The sequence below is a fragment of the Eriocheir sinensis genome, chromosome 47 (assembly GCF_024679095.1).
Source record: "Eriocheir sinensis breed Jianghai 21 chromosome 47, ASM2467909v1, whole genome shotgun sequence".
Lineage (NCBI taxonomy): Eukaryota > Metazoa > Arthropoda > Malacostraca > Decapoda > Varunidae > Eriocheir > Eriocheir sinensis.
Window position 1 is genome coordinate 973,751 of NC_066555.1, and position 16,865 is coordinate 990,615.

Genomic DNA, 16,865 nt, shown 5'->3' on the forward strand with positions numbered 1-16,865 from the left:
ACACACACACACACACACACACACAGTTAAGTTACTACCACATACAATAGGATTCATCATTACATACATCAGCAAGACGTTTGTATATAGGCCTACTCGCGTCCAAGCATTTCCTTCCTTCCGCGAGATTCTTAATTGCCCGCGACTTAATAGTTTCCAAAGATTTGCCGTTTTGACGTGAAGTGTAAAGAATCGCTACTTTTTTTTTCACGCCTACAAAGTGTTTACGAGTGATGAAGAGAATTGCAGACTTTTCACGGAACTTGGAATAATAAAATAAAAACTACCAAAAGGAGAGGTACAGTAATTTAAAAGATGCGATAGGTGAAGGGAAGAATTGCAACTCTCATTCACGCCTACAAAGTGTTTACGAGTGATGGAAATTTTTGCAGACTTTCCACGGAACTTAAAACGATAAAATAAACTACCAAAAGGAAAAGTACAGTAATTTAAAAGATGCGATATGTGAAGGGAAGAATTGCAACTCTCATTCACGCCTACAAACTGTTTACGAGTGATGGAAATTTGCAGACTTTATATACACAGAACTTAAAACGATAAAATAAACTACCAAAAGGAAAGGTACAGTGATTTAAAAGATGCGATATGTGAAGGGAAGAATTGCAACTCTCATTCACGCCTACAAACTGTTTACGAGTGATGGAAATTTTTGCAGACTTTTCACGGAACTTAAAAACGATAAACAAAACTACCAAAATGAAAGTAAAAATATGGGAGCGACAGTAATTTAAAAGATGCGATATGTAAAGCTCAAAATCGTTACTCCTATTTACAAAGTTTACGAGTGATGGAGATTTGCAGACTTTTCACGGTAACTTTGAATAATAAACAAAACTACCAAAAGGAGAGTAACAATGTGAAAGGGACAGTCATTTAAGATGTTTCATAGATATAATCGTGTGAAAATCGCTCCTGTTACGATACACAACACCTCTCCTCCCGAAATTGACCTCTCTTTCAGCCACCTCTTTTTATTTTTTTTTATAGGAACAGAGAGTAGCGGGCTTTTTTATTATTATTGTTTCCTTTTATTGTGCCCTTGAGCTGTCTCCTTTGTTGTAAAAAAAAAATTATAGTCTCCCCAAGAATTTCCGACTTCGACACACATACACACACAAAAAAAAAACTTGCCCACTAACAGCAAGGCAGCAACACAGTGAAGATAAAGGTCAATGTTATCTGATTGTTAGCCACTTCACGTTAATAGCAACTGTGTCTTTTTCACGGGTTCCAAGTATCCACAGTGTTTAAGCCTTTCAGACTTTCCACTCAAGCACAGATATTAATAGACTTGGTTACCATATGGAAACAGCAACGTTCCAAATGTATGTGAAGAAACAAATTTGATAGCTCGCCTTTAAACGTGAATAATTGCTACACTTTTGTTTATATTTTTACGTCTTCTAAGTATTCACAGTGTTAAAACATTTTACTTTATCCACACGCACAGATAAATACACTGGGTCACTATCTTATAAGTTAACTACGCTAGGAAATTATAAATGCAACAGTAATATGATAATTCGACATTTGACGTGAATAATGGCTATCCCTTTGGTTTTATGTCTTATAAGTATTCACAGTGTTCAAGCATTTCAAATCTTCCACTCAAGTACAGATAAATAAACTGTGTAGTACTAGATAAGTAAATACCTAAACCTAAACCTAACGAACTAGGGTAATTCAAACTAATGTAGCCTAACTGAGGTAAACCTAAAGTAACTTGCGCTAAACTAAAAGTAAACTAAACAAACTAAAGTAGCGAACTAAAATAAAGTGAAACTAAACTAAAATTACGGTAACTGAATTTAAGTAAAGGTAAAGCAAACAAATTAAAGCTAAACTAAACAAAAAAAAAATCAAGTTAAACTAAACTAAAATTACGGTAACTGAATTTAAGTAAAGGTAAAGTAAACAAATTAAAGTAAAGCTAAACTAAAAAAAAAAATCAAGTTAAACTAAACTAAAATTAAAGTAAAGTTGAAGTATTTTTTTTTAATTATAGAATCTTGCTTTGCGTGCTTTTTTTTTTTTTTTTTTTTTTTTTTTACCTGCTTCCTTTACTGTAAAAAATAACCCAAAGTAAACCAAGACTAAAGTAAATCACCTAACCTAACCTAACTAACTTACTAACTAACTTAACCTAACTAACCCAACCTAACTTAACCTAACTAACCTAACCTAGCTAACTTAACCTAACCTAACCTAACCTAACTAACTTAACCTAACCTAACTAACAACCTAACTAACCTAACCTAACCTAACTCAACCTAACTAACCTAACCTAACCTAACTAACGTAACCTAACCTAACTTAACTAACCTAACTTAACCTAACTTAACCTAACCAGTAGCAGCGTGACCCAGCTGATGCAAGAGGAACGTTTTTTTTAATCTTAAGCTGACGTCTTTGCGTGTCTATTTAGTACCGCTATTTATGGCCCATCAACATTTATTGCTACTGGTGCTGGAGGGTCATAAAACAAACATCATCGAAACTTATATGTAATTGGATGGACTGCAGAGGAGGATTTCGGAATGCATTTTTACCTTCCTTCCCTCACCTCCTTCCTTCCTTCCTTCCATTCTTCCCTCACCTCCTTCCTTCCCCCACCTCCTCCCTTCCTTCCCTCACCTCCTTTCTTCCTTCCTTCCATTCTTCCCTCACCTCCTTCCTTCCCCCACCTCCTCCCTTCCTTCCCTCACCTTCCATCCCTCACCTCCTTTCTTCCTTCCTTCCTTCCTTCCATTCTTCCCTCACCTCCTTCCTTCCTTCCTTCCTTCCTTCCTTCCATTCTTCCCTCACCTCCTTCCTTCCCCCACCTCCTCCCTTCATTCCCTTACCTCCTTTCTTCCTTCCCTCTCTTCCTTCCTTCCTTCCCTCACCTCCTTCCTTCCTTCCCTCATCTCCTTCCGTCCTTCCTTACCTCTTCAAATTCCCCTCTTCCAAAGTCATTCCAACCTAACCACGTATTTTCTTCTCCTTACAGACATCTTCATCTCTCTTGCTTCCTTCATTCCTTCCTTTTATGGGGCTGGTTTTGAAATGGTTGATAATTTTATCCATGACTATAAGTGGTTGAAAATTGCAAACCTAACACGTAGAGACTTAAAGAAATTACATGGGATACAAGTGGAATTTATAACGTGTGTCAAGATTGATATGTATATATAGTGTATATGAAATGCAGACTTTACGTAGACACTTAAACTAATTAGATGGACTGCAGAGATGAATTCTAAATCGCAGATGTGAAGATTGAAAGGAGGTAGAGAAGTGTAATGTATGTTTTTAGAGAGAAATCATTGCGAATTTTATTATCTTATTTAAATCTTTGTTCAAGAATTGCAACTTTACACAGAAACGTAAAATAAGTGAATGGCCTGCAAAGTGGAATCATACAACACATGTGTGAAGTGCATTGACTGGGAGAAATGTAATGTATGTTGTTGTTGTTTAGAGAGAGAGAGAGAGAGAGAGAGAGAGAGAGAGAGAAAAAAAAATCACTGTGAATTTCATCCATCTAATTTTCGTCTATCTATGTTTTAAGAATTGCAAACATTACCTAAAACTTGAAATTCTTGGATGGCCTGCAAAGTGGAATTTCGTAACGTATATTTTGAAAATCATATTGAGTGTGTGAAATGTAATATATTCTTTTTATTAGGGAAATGATTGCGAGTTTTATCTATGATTGCAGACGTTACCCAACACTCTTAAATATGACTGGGTGAACCGCGGAGAGTAATTTTAGGTGTGTAACGGAAGCTTAACATATATACCTTCTAAAGCTTATAAATGCAGAGTGGGATTTTATAGAGTGTGTCAGGATTAAGAGGAAAAGAAACAACATATATATACCTTTTTAGCTTAATAATTGCCACCTTAATCTACGGCTACGAATTGCAGACTTCTTAGAAACTTAAAGATAATTGGATGGAGTGTTTCATGATTGAGAGTAACAGAAACAACACATATATACCTTTTTAACATAATAAATGCCGCCTTAATCTACGGCTACTAAGAGCATTTACTGGAGTTAAAGGAATTGCAGACATCTCAGAAATTTAAAGTGATTGGATGAACTGCGGATTGGAATTTTAGATAGTGTTTCATGATTAAGAGGAACAGAAACAACACATATATACCTTTTTAACATAATAATTGCCACCTTTATCCACGGCTACGGATTGCAGATTTCACAGAGACTTAAAATCAATAGGATGGACTACGAGTGGAGTGTGTGAAATTGAGGAGTAACAAACTTAACATATACACCTTTTTAACGTAATAATTGCCGCTTGTATCTATACGGCTACGAAGCATTCACTAGTGTTAAGGAATTGCAGACTTCTCAGAAACTTAAAAGAATTGGATTATATGCGAAGTGGAATTCAGCAACGTGTGTGTGAGATTATCAGAGTAAGAGAAAGTGACAAAGGGATGATTAGAGAAAAGGGGAAGAAAAGAAAGGGAAGAATAGGGAAGGAGGGGGAGGTGAAACGGAGAGAAATGAGAGGTAAGCGCAGAAAGGAAGGGAAGAGAAATGGAGGGAAGGGAAAAGGAAAGGAAAGAAGGGAAAGGGGATGAAATGCAAGAAGGGTAATGGGGAAGAGAAATGAGGGGAAAGGGACGTGACAGAAGGAAAAGAGAATGACATGCAGGAAGGGAAATGAAGTGAGATGGAAATACAAAAAAAAAAAAAAGAGAGAACGGAAAAGGGCAATTAAAAAAAACGAATAAAAAAGGAACAGAAAGGAAGGGAAAACGAAAAAAATAAAGAACATGATAAAGAAAAAAAACAAGTATAGGACAGAGGCGAAGGGAAGAAGGGATCAAGGGAGCAAGGTTGTCTGAGGCGAGGACGGCGACGAAGAAGAGGAGGAGGAGGAGGAGGAGGAGGAGGAGGAGGAGGAGGCGTCTGGTCTTGTCCAAAGGGAATGATAAGAAGGAGGACAAGGACTTAACTGTAAGGAGAGATAAATGCAGAGGAGGAAGAAGAAGAAGAAGAAGAAGGGGAAGAAGAAGAAGAAGAAGAAGGGGAAGAAGGGAAAGAAGAAGAAGAAGAAGAAGAAGAAGAGGAGGAGGAGGAGGAGGCCTGAAAGAGTAATGCATTGAAGGGAGAGGAAGAGAGAGGGAGAGGGAGAGAAAAAACAGATAAAAAAAAAACTAAAGAACTGTGAGAGGCATAATAATTCAGTTTATATTGTAGTAGTAGTAGTAGTAGTAGTGGTAGTAGTAGTAGTAGTAGTAGTAGTAGTAGTTCAAAGTCCTCTCTTATGTGATTTGTAGTGTTTTTTTTCCTTATATCTGCGAATGGTGATAAGATTCTAAGGTGTGTGTGTGTGTGTGTGTGTGTGTGTGTGTGTGTGTGTGTGTGCGTGTGTGTGGGTGGGTAATTAAACAGTAGCATCCTTGGCTGTTTTTTTTTTTTTTTTTTTCCGTCTATAGATTTATTTGGTTCATTTTACGTTCAGGGTCATTTATTTTAAGCTCCTGTTCCTTTCTTTCTTTCTTTCTCTCTTCCTTAATTCATCAACTCATTCTGTCTTTCTCTCTTCTTCCCTTTCTCCTTTCCCTATCTTTCCTTTTCTCTTATATCCCAGTCTCTCTTTATATACCTTCCTTTCTCTACTTTTTTTTTCTTCTTCCTTTCATTTCCTGATCCTCGCCTTTCTTAATCTATCTTCCTTTCCCTATCCCCTTCAACTCTATCCTCTTCCTTCTCTTCCCTTATTCCCCCCTTCCTTTCCTTAACCTTTCTCTCTGCCTTTCCTCTTCCCTCCTTTCTCTTGCCTTCTCTCGCCTTCCTTACTTCCCTTCCCTTCCTTTCTCCCCGTCTTCCTTCCCTTCTCTTCCCTTCCCTTCCCTTCCCTTCTCCCCGTCTTCCTTCCCTTACCGTCCCCACATTCCTCATCCTTTCTTTCCCTTCCTTTCCCTCCCTTCCTCTCCTCTCTCCTTCCTTCTTCCCTCACCTCGTCTCCTCCCTCACCATCTCTTCCATCAACCACCTCTACCAAAGTCTCTGCAAACCTAACCATACGATCTCCTCTCCTTTCAGACCCACCACCACCACCACCACCATGCCGGGTAAGCGAATCCCAACCAGCGAGACGACGGAGGCGCTGACGGCGGAGCTGGAGCCCATGACGCCGACGGGGGAGCAGGCGCCGGAGAAGCAGGACCCGGAGAAGACGCAGCTCAAGAAGGAGTTGGGGTTGTTAGAAGGCGTGGCCATCATCCTCGGCATCATTGTGGGCTCAGGTGGGTAGGGTTGTGGACTTGTGGTTGTTGTTCTTGTTATTTAGGGGGCAGAGGGTAGTGTGTGTGATTTTATTTTTGGGGGGGAGGGTGTTAATGATGGTTACCGTATAGTATAGTAGGCGATGATGTCATTCTTATGTCAACACCCACACCCTCCCAGCACCCCCTTTGCAGACTCCTTAAGGGTCGGTATAATAAGATACTTTCGTCTCTCACATCAGCTAATTTTAAAGGTCAAAGAGGGGGTCAGTCGGGTTCTAATGTGTGTTTCCTCAGGTTCACGGTACAGAAGAAGGGTCAAACTACCACCAGGGTCACAAAACTACTCCTGGAAATGCCCACAACTCCTACGAAAGCCTCTTCAATTATGTGTTCTAAGGGGGAGATATGTCTTTTAATACGACCCCTTATGTCCTTATGTTCACCAGTTTCTCTCTTCGTCCGTCAGGCATCTTCATCTCGCCCAAGGGAGTGCTGAAGGAGACGGGCAGCGTGGGCATGTCGCTGGTGGTGTGGGTGATGTGCGGCCTCATGTCCATGGTGGGCGCGCTGTGCTACGCCGAGCTGGGCACCTCCATACCTAAGAGCGGTGGGGACTACGCCTATATCAACACCGCCTTCGGGTCGCTGCCTTCCTTCCTCTTCCTGTGGGCCGCCAACCTTATCTTCGTGTGAGTGTGAGAGGTTGTTGTTGTTGTTGTTGTTGTTGTTGTTGTTTTCTCCCGTCTGGATTCTAATTATTGCTTTTCTCCTTTATTGTTGTTCTGTATTGTTCTTTTTTTCTTTTTTTGTTTCTTCCTTTTTATAATTCTTTACTATTTTTATTTTTATCATCGGGGTTTTCGTCTACTTTCCATTCTTCTGTTTCTTATTTCTTTGTTATTTTTGTTCCTTCGTTATTTATTTTCCTCCTTTCTTCCTCTTTACTGTTCTTGTTTTTATTCGGCCTCCCATTCCTCTGTTTCTCCTTTCTTCTTTCTTTACTGTTTTCTCTTTATTATGGTGAGAGTTATATGTGGTCCTTCATCTTCCTCTGTGGGTCAGTCATTCGCCATGGTCTGATCACGTGATGGTCCTTCTGATGTTACCGTCCCGAATGAAGGAGCTTGGAGTTAGATAGTGATGCTTATTTTTTGTTTGCTTATTTAATTTTGCGCGCTCGTGTGTGTGTGTGTGTGTGTGTGTGTGTGTGTGTGTGTGTGTGTGTGTGTGTGTGTGTGTGTGTGTGCAAGCTATGTCCCTTTTATAAGTGTAGCTATTTTGCATTACTTAAATATTACAGAAGATTCATGCATTAGTAATAGTAAAATCGTTCTAGAAATAACATCTGAAAATACACAATGCAATACCACCACCACCACCACCACTACTACTACTACTACTACTACTACTACTACTACTACTACTATTACTACCATTTCTCCCATCTCTCCTCTTCCTTCCTTCCTCCCTTCCCTTCCTTTCCGGGCCTACCCTTCCCTTCTTCGTCCCTGTACTGTATAGTGTTTGCATGTTAACGTGTGCCAGTGTAACATATGTGCTGTGTACCTCTATATAGTACCACACTACTCCTACTGTACCACTAACACTTACAAACTTTGGGCCGTATTACTAAAAATTTTGTCGCTTAAGTTCACCTCTTTGACAAGGCTTTCCTATGAGTCTGGGGCATTTCCGGAAGTAGTTTTATGACCCTGGTGGTAGTCTGACCCTTCTTCTGTACCGTGAACCTAAAGAAACACTCATTATAACTCAATTGCCTTCCTCTTGGACCTTTAGAAATAGTTGATGTTAGAAGCGAAATGGTCTTATAATACCAATCTTTTTTTTTCTCTCTCTCCCCCTCGCAGGCCCACCACCAACGCCATCATGTCCCTCGCCTTCGCCAAATACGTAATCCAGCCTTTCTTCCCGAGTTGCGATATGCCAGACTCAGCCATCCGTCTCATCGCTGCGCTGGCCATATGTGAGGAAATCGTGTGTGGGGCTGGTTGTATTTCTTTCTCTCCTTTTCCTCCCTCCTCTTCTTCTTTCTCTCCTTTTCCTTCCTCCTCCTCTTCTTCTTTCTCTTCTTTTCCTTCCTCCTCTTCTTCTTTCTCTCCTTTTCCTTTCTCCTCTCCTTCTTTCTCTCCTTTTCTTTTCTCCTCTCCTTCTTTCTCCTCTCCTTCTTTCTCTCCTTTTCCTTCCTCCTCCTCTTCTTCTTTCTCTTCTTTTCCTTTCTCCTTTTCTTCTTTCTCTCCTTTTCCTTTCTCCTCTTCTTCTTTCTCTCCTTTTCCTTCCTCCTCCTCTTCTTCTTTCTCTCCTTTTCCTTTCTCCTCCTCTTCTTCTTTCTCTCCTTTTCCTTTCTCCTCTTCTTCTTTCTCTTCTTTTCCTTTCTCCTCTCCTTCTTTCTCCTTCCTTCCTTCCTTTCTCCTTTCCCTTCCCTTCTTCCTATTCCCTGTGTTGTGAACTTGTGAGTCTCTTGTTTGCTGGTCTAATTCCCTTTTCTCTCATCTTTCATTCTTTCATTCTCCTTTCATTCTTCCTCCCTTCCCCTTTCCTTCCCTTCTATGTAAATCTCCCTTCCCTTTCCTCTCCTTCCCTTTCTTTCTTTCTTCTCCTGTTTCGCGTCATTCTTTAAATTCTTTCCCTTTCCTTCTTCCTTCATTCCTTCCATCTCTCCTCCTTTTTCCTTTCTCCTCCTTCCTTCCCTTCCCCTCTCATCTCTCCTCTTCCTTCCTTCCCTCTTTCCTTCTTCCTTCATTCCTTCCATCTCTCCTCCTTTTTCCTTTCTCCTCCTTCCTTCCCTTCCCCTCTCATCTCTCCTCTTCCTTCCTTCCTTTCGTCTTTTTCTTCATTTCTTTGTTCCTGTCTTCCAATTGACCATCCACCTTCCCTTCCTTCCTTTCTTCTTTCCTTTCAGTCCTTTTTCTTTCATTTTTCATTTTCTCCCTCTCCCCGCTCACTTTATTTTGTTTTCCTCCTTTCTTTCTTCCTTCCCTATTTCTTCTTTTCTCCACCCATCCACTTCATTCCTATACTTTCCTCCTTCCATCCTTTCTTCATTAACTGTCTTCCCCTCCATCAATTCCTCCTTTATTTCTGTGATACACTTTACTCTTTCCATCCCTCACTTCTTCTCTGTCTCTGTCTTCCTCTCCATCAATCCTCCCTTTCTTCTCCCTCCATTCCTTCGCTCCTTGATATATCCCAGTTTACCGTATTTCATTCACCCCCAATAGGCTCGAGGGCTAGTGTAATGGAGATGAGCACTGAGGCCATGAGCAGCTATGGCGTATCTTCACCTTTCGTACTTTCCGCAGGCTTCCTCACGGCCCTGAACTGCTGGAACGTGCGGGTCACCACCAAGCTGCAGGACTTCTTCATGGTCACCAAAATCGGGGCGCTGCTCTTGGTCATTCTGGCGGGACTCATCTACTTGATCATGGGTGAGTGGCAGAGGGAGGGAGTTGGTTGGTGTCTCCTTTGTGGACTCATCGACTACGGACACAGCTGCTTCCCACTGGCTCCTCTCCTCTAGTGCCTTGTTGGAGACCATTTCCATTGCCACTGGGATGGGTTTCACTGTAAAGCCCCGTTCATACTGTGTGAACGGGGCTTTAAGGACACATAGCCTGCCCTTGGGTTGTGGTGCTCCTGGAAGCCGGCATTTGGTACCAGCTTCTCATGATGGTGTACCTGTCTCGGCGCCACTGTAGTGAGTAGAGATGCAGGTGTTGTAGTCTTTCCCAGTAGTTGAGGTGCTCCATACCCTCAATATGGCAGGTAAATGTCCTCTGCACTGCCTCTATCCTTGATATATCTCCCACTCTGTGTGGTTAGTTAGTAGTTAGGTAGTCAGGTAGGTCATTAGGTAGTGGGTGATGGTGATTAAGAGGGATGGAGAGAGGGAGGGATTTGGCTGGTGTGTGGTTCGTTAGTAGTTAGGTAGTCAGGTAGGTCGTTAGGTAGTGGGTGATGGTGATTAAGAGGGACGGAGAGAGGGAGGGATTTGGCTGGTGTGTGGTTCGTTAGTAGTTAGGTAGTTAGTGGGTGATGGTGATTAAGAGGGACAGAGAGAGGGAGGGATTTGGCTGGTGTGTGGTTCGTTAGTAGTTAGGTAGTTGGGTAGTTAGTGGGTGATGGTGATTAAGAGGGACAGAGAGAGGGAGGGATTTGGCTGGTGTGTGGTTAGGTAGTTGGGTAGTTAGTGGGTCGTGGTGATTAAGAGGGACGGAGAGAGGGAGGGATTTGGCTGGTGTGTGGTTAGGTAGTTGGGTAGTTAGTGGGTGATGGTGATTAAGAGGGATAGAGAGAGGGAGGGATTTGGCTGGTGTGTGGTTGGTTAGTAGTTAGGTAGTTAGTGGGTCATGGTGATTAACTTATGCACTACTCTGTTCACTCCTGACTCACTTAACACATGACAGAGACTGGTAACTTATGCACCACTCTGTTCATTGTTGAGACTCTTAACGTTATCCAGAGACCATTAATTTATGCACCACCCTGTTAAGTCACTCTCGTCAACACACTTAACAACACTCAGCACACTTACTAACATCATTACAAACACACTTACCAATACATCCATGCACCTACTAACACATCAACATACACTAACACACTAACACACAACACTTGATACACTTACTAACACTCCACACACTTACCAACACTTGATACACTTACCTACACACTTACCAACACTCCGCACACTTACCAACGCTCGTCTCTCTCTCTCTTCCCAGGCAACACCGAGAACTTCCACAACTCCTTCCAAGGGACCAGTACTGAGCCGGGGCAGATCGCTGTTTCCTTCTACTCCGGCATCTTCTCCTACGCTGGCTGGAACTACCTCAACTTCATGACGGAGGAGCTCAAGAACCCCTTCGTGTGAGTGGCCTTCCTGGTCTTGCCTCGCACGTCTTCGTAGTTTGTTGAAATTTTGTGTAGATATTGTATGTGCATTGCCGTGAATTTGTAGTACTGTTGTGGAGCTCAAGAACCCCTTTGTGTGTGAGTGTCCTGGCCTGTGACATCTTTAACCCAGTAGCAGCGGGGATCGTGTTTCTTAATGGTCCCTCCAAGCGAGAAAAATGAGAAAAAATCACGCCTCACACAAACCATTTCATAATATATATCAAAGCATTTGTGATCAGATTATGTATCATCTATTTTGGGGGGTTTATATCATGGCACAAATTTGGCCCGTCGCTGCTACACGGTAAAGCCACAAATTTGGCCCGTCGCTGCTACCGGGTTAACCCCTCGACTGTGGATTTCCTACAAGAAGACATCACCAAGCTACAGGAATGGAACAAAAAGTGGCTGCTACAATTCAATAAAGAAAAATGTAAAGTCCTGCACCTTGGGAGGGGAAATCCAGCACACCAATACCACATGGGAAACACTCCACTATCCACCACAGAGGCAGAGAAAAACCTAGGAATATATGTTACCAGGCTACCAGTGAAGGGATATCCAGCACACCAATACCACATGGGAAACACTCCACTATCCACCACAGAGGCAGAGAAGGACCTGGGACTATATGTTACCAGGCTACCATTGAAGGCATAATCTTTGCCAATTGCAGTGGACGGGTTAAGTTCTGTCTCTGCCTTAATGAATGCAAGTTTTAATAATGAAAACAAATCCCACCTCTGTCTCAATGAACTTGTGTTAAAAAAAATGAAAAAAAAAATCCACCTCTGCCTCAGTAAACCTAATGAAAACAGTAATGAAAAATGAGAAGAAATATTTGAAATGAAATGACATGAAAAAACAACAACCAAAAAAAAAAACCCACAATCTTCCTTCAGGCCCTGTAACATCTTTCCCCTTCTCTTCCCCCCACAGCAACCTGCCGCGGGCCATCTACATCTCCCTGCCGCTGGTCACGCTCGTCTACGTGCTGGCCAACATCGCTTACCTGGCCGTGCTCACACCTGTCGACATGCTGGCCTCGGACGCAATTGCTGTGGTGAGTACCCGACCCGATGGACACGTTTTCTTTGTTTTGCCGTGACCTCTGACCCTATAAGTCGTGGAATGGTCTTTTTTTATTATTATTATTATATTTTTTTTTTACAGTAAAGAAAACCGTTCAAGGGCAAAAAAGAGGAAAGGAAACAATAATGAAAAAAAGCCTGCACATGAAGGTAGAATTGACCCCATATTATGTAGCGTCGCTGGGAAGTCTTATATACGAATAGCATGTGCGTGGATGTGCTCTTCTATTTCCACGAGGCTCCCACAAGTAATGAGTTTATTTTTCACTGGGAACCATTAATATTTCTTTTGTAGTGACCCACCTACTTGGATTCTTTTTAGGAGCAGCGAGTAGTGTTTTTTTAATTTTTTTGTTATTGTTTAATTTTTTGTGTGCCGTTGAGCTGTCTCCTTTGTTGTAAAAAAAGAAAAGAAAAAGTATGTGACCCTTGACCCCTGAGGATAAGGAATTTCATGGTCTGGGGGTGAATGACGGACTTTTTTTTTTTTTTTTATATATATCTAAGGAGACAGTTCAAGGGCTCAAAGAAAGGAAAAAACAAAAAACAAAAAAAACACGCTACTCACTGCTCCCGAACAGAGGTCAAAGGAGTGTCCAAAAAGAGAGGTCAATTTCGGGAGGAGAGGTGTCATGTTTTATTTCGACCAACATGAATGAAGTTGCAATATTTCCTCGGGTTCTCTCACAGACGGATGAAAGCTAAATCTATTACTTGGTCTTAGTATGAATTCCTGGTAACTCTCTATTAGTTAAGACACACCATTGTATTCCCTTAGGTCTCTCTGTGTTCATGTAGTCATTCAAGGGAGCTACAGTGTTTCCTCGGGTTCTCTCACCGACGGATGAAAGCTAAATCTATTACTTGGGCGTACTGTGAATTCCTGGTAACTCTATATTAGTTAAGACACACCATTGTATTCCCTTAGGTCTCTCCGTGTTCATGTAGTCATTCAAGGGAGCTACAGTGTTTCCTCTGGTTCTCTCACAGACGGATGAAAGCTAAATCTATTACTTGGGCTTGCTGTGAATTCCTGGTAACTCTATATTAGTTAAGACACACCATTGTATTTCTTAGGTCTCTCTGTGTTCATGTAGTCATTCAAGGGAGCTACAGTGTTTCCTCTGGTTCTCTCACTGACGGATGAAAGCTAAATCTATTACTTGGTCTTAGTATGAATTCCTGGTAACTCTATATTAGTTAAGACACACCATTGTATTCCCTTAGGTCTGCCTGTGTTCATGCAGGAGCGGGCTTGTTTTTTCTCTGCACTTTTTTTTTTTTTATATATATATCAAAGGATGCGGCTCAAGGGCAACAAATACAGTACGCAAAAAAAAGCCCGCTACTCGCCGCTCCCACAGAAGTAAAGAGTAGCCCCAAAAAATCCACCTCTGCCCTTGAGCCGTCTCCTTTGCAGTTAAAAAAATATTAAAAAATCATCTTGTGCCGCAGTGAGTAATGTCCGTGTCTCGCCCCGCCACAGACCTTCGCCGACCGCCTCATGAGCCACGGCAGCTGGGTCATGCCGCTGCTGGTCGCCCTCTCTGCCTTCGGAGGACTGTCGGTGCACATCATGACCTCCTCCAGGTGGGTGACGCTTTCTTTTACTTATTTATTTCGATGTTTTTCTTATTATTTCTTATTTCTCTGGACATTTACAGAAGTCCGCCCAGCCTCACTAACTATCTACATTTCAAAAAGTAACGTGGGCCTGAGTTTGAGCGAGATAAGGAGTGAACTTTCTACTCTTTTGTGTGTGTGTGTGTGTGTGTGTGTCTGTGTGTGTGTAGTGTGGCGACTATGCCTGATGAACGAGCCTCCCATAACCCACTTAGCCAGGGGGGTATCTCTTTGGCCGACTCGGTAAGGAGCGGCTCTCCCGTCACGCCGGTCGCAGGTTCAATCCCAGGCAGCCGACGAATACCCTGATCTTGATTAATTTCTTGTGTGTTTCGATACACACAGCGGACGTCTTGGAAAATAGAAAAAGAGCAAATAAACTCCCGGGGCACAACACTTCCAGCCCTCATCTTCTATTTAAATTACTTATATACTTCTATTTCACCTCATACTTGGGACTCATTAACACCTGACTGATTGAGTGGGTTGTGTGGTGTTGCAGGTTGTGTTTCGTGGGCGCAAGACAAGGACACTTCCCAGACAGCCTCGCCCTCATCAGCTGTCGATGCAACACTCCGATGTCTTCGCTTATCTTCCTGGTGAGTGTGTGCATGTGTGTGTAGGGGGAGAAGGGTATGGCTGTGTGTGTTTACCTAGTTGTGAAATACAGGAAAAGAGCTGTACTAGGCTTGTGCTGTCCTGTCTCCATAACGCTTATCCAGTTTGGTTTTAAATTCATGAATCGTTTTTGCACACTCAGTCTCCTCGTCAAGTCCGTTCCATGTTGTTATGCTTCTGTATGGAAAACTGTATTTCTTGATGTCTCTCCTACAGTCGCTCTTCTTCAATTTCTTACCATTGCCTCTTGTTATGGAGACGGGACAGCACAAGCCTAGTACAGCTCTTTTCCTGTATTTCACAACTAGGTAAATACACACAAATTCTCTTCTCTCTTTCTCCACATCACTCACAGTAGACGCCCACAAGCCCTTCCTCCTCTCCTTCACCTCCTCCTTCCCTTCCTTTTCCTCATCTTTCCCATCATCCTCACTCTTCCCTTCACACCCATCACCCTCTTCCTTATACTTCTTCCTTTCCTTCACCAGCCCTTCCACCACCTCCTCTTCCTTCACCACCTTCTCCTCCTCCTCCTTCATCTCCTCCTTCCCTTCACCGGTCCCTTTTCCTCCTCTTTCCCATCTCCCTCACCCTTCCCTTCACATCCATCACCCTCTTTCCTATACTTCTTCCTTTCCTTCACCACCTCCTCCTCTTCCTTCACCACCTTCTCCTCCTCCTCCTTCATCTCCTTCCCTTCCCTTCCTTTTCCTCATCTTTCCCTACACCTCACTCCTCCCTTCACACTCATCACCCTCTTCCTTGTACTTCTTCCTTCCCTTCACCTCCTCCTCCTTCACCACCTTCTTGGCCTCTTCCTCCAGGGCCTGTTGTCGCTGGTGTACCTCAGCACGACGGATATCTACCGCCTCATCGACTATGCCAGCTTTGTGGAGAGCATGTTCATCCTCTGCAGCATTGCCGGCCTCCTCTACATGCGCTGGAAATATCCCGACATGGAGCGGCCCATCAAAGTAAGTCCTTGGGGGAGGGGTCTTGAAGTATTTTTAAGTAGTTGGTTGTCTTGTTAGTGGAATTTGCACTCGTCTGATTCCTGTACATAGGTAAGGCTAGGTTAGGTAAGGCTTAGGTTAGGTTAGGTTAGGTTTGGTTAGGCTAGGTTAGGTAAGGTAAGGCTAGGTTAAGTTAGGTCAGCTTAGATAAGGCTAGGTTAAGTTAGGTTAGGTTAGGTTTGGTTAGGTTAGGTAAGGGAAGGCTATGGTTAGGTTTGGTTAGGTTAGGCTAGGTAAGGCTAGGTTAGTTTAGGTTTGGTTATGTAAGGGAAGGCTAGGGTTAGGTTTGGTTAGGTTAGGCTAGGTAAGGTAAGGCTAGGTTAAGTTAGGTTATGTTTGGTTATGTTAGGTAAGGCTAGGTTACGTTAGGTTAGGTTAGGTTACATTAGGTTAGATAAGGTAAGGCTAGGTTAAGTTAGGTTAGGTAAGGCTAGGTTAGGTAAGGCTAGGTTAAGATAGGTTAGGTTAGGTTACTCTCTCTGTACATTCACCCGAAACAACTTAATATAGTGCAACTCATTCATACAGGTGAGGATTTAGAAGGTCTTACAAGGGTAGTTAAGAAGTTGGTTGGCTTGTTAGTGGACGTTTCTCTTGGTTAACTTCTCCCCATGTACCGGAAATGATGGAACATGAAACGAAGCCACAGTTTGCAGGTTCTGGGGTGCTTATATTTAATTTTGCACTGGCCATGTGTATAAAGTTCACATTGTTGGGTATGGCAATTAGTGCATTCTAGTGTCTTAAGTGTGGCATCATGGTACAGTCAGGTGCATTGCTCTTTTATTTTTTGTGTTCTCGTATGTTTTGTCACCCTTGAGCTGCCTCCTTGACTAAAAGTGATTGGGTACGCCTCTCCACCATGTACCCGCACCCCTCCACCATAATCTCGCATCTTTCCACTACATACCCTAACCTCTCCACCACATACCCTCACCTCCACACCACATTCCCTCACCACACACACACACACACACCTTCTTCACATTCATTCCACTCAATCTTCTCCTTCTCCTTCAAGCTTAATATATATCTCTCCTTCACCACCTTGTCCCTCATCCCACACATCCCACCTCTGCACATGTTCCCTCACCTCTCCCTCCCCCCCCAGGTCCACCTCGCCGTTCCCATCGCCTTCCTGTTGGTGTGCGGGTTCCTGGTGTTCCTGCCGCTCTATGTCCGGCCCTACGAGGTTGGCATGGGGCTGCTCATCACCGGCTCTGGCATCCCCGCTTACTTCCTCTTCATCTATTGGGAGAACAAGCCACGACTGATCAGGAGATGGCTGGGTGAATATTGGTGGTTGTTGGTTGGTTGGTTGTGTTGGGGGGTGGTT

General features: G+C 42.8%; 1 protein-coding gene across 1 annotated transcript in view; it reads left to right on the forward strand.

Annotated features, from left to right (window-relative positions):
- Positions 1 to 16,865, forward strand: part of LOC126981233 (Y+L amino acid transporter 2-like) — a 47,809-nt gene that overhangs the window by 26,550 nt on the left and 4,394 nt on the right. The window contains exons 2-11 of the mRNA XM_050832092.1: positions 6,083 to 6,285; positions 6,734 to 6,956; positions 8,136 to 8,251; positions 9,588 to 9,713; positions 11,013 to 11,157; positions 12,124 to 12,247; positions 13,762 to 13,865; positions 14,401 to 14,497; positions 15,341 to 15,490; positions 16,641 to 16,818. Coding sequence (XP_050688049.1) covers positions 6,105 to 6,285; positions 6,734 to 6,956; positions 8,136 to 8,251; positions 9,588 to 9,713; positions 11,013 to 11,157; positions 12,124 to 12,247; positions 13,762 to 13,865; positions 14,401 to 14,497; positions 15,341 to 15,490; positions 16,641 to 16,818 — 1,444 coding nt within the window. The 5' untranslated portion in view covers positions 6,083 to 6,104. The remainder of the gene's footprint in view (positions 1 to 6,082; positions 6,286 to 6,733; positions 6,957 to 8,135; positions 8,252 to 9,587; positions 9,714 to 11,012; positions 11,158 to 12,123; positions 12,248 to 13,761; positions 13,866 to 14,400; positions 14,498 to 15,340; positions 15,491 to 16,640; positions 16,819 to 16,865) is intronic.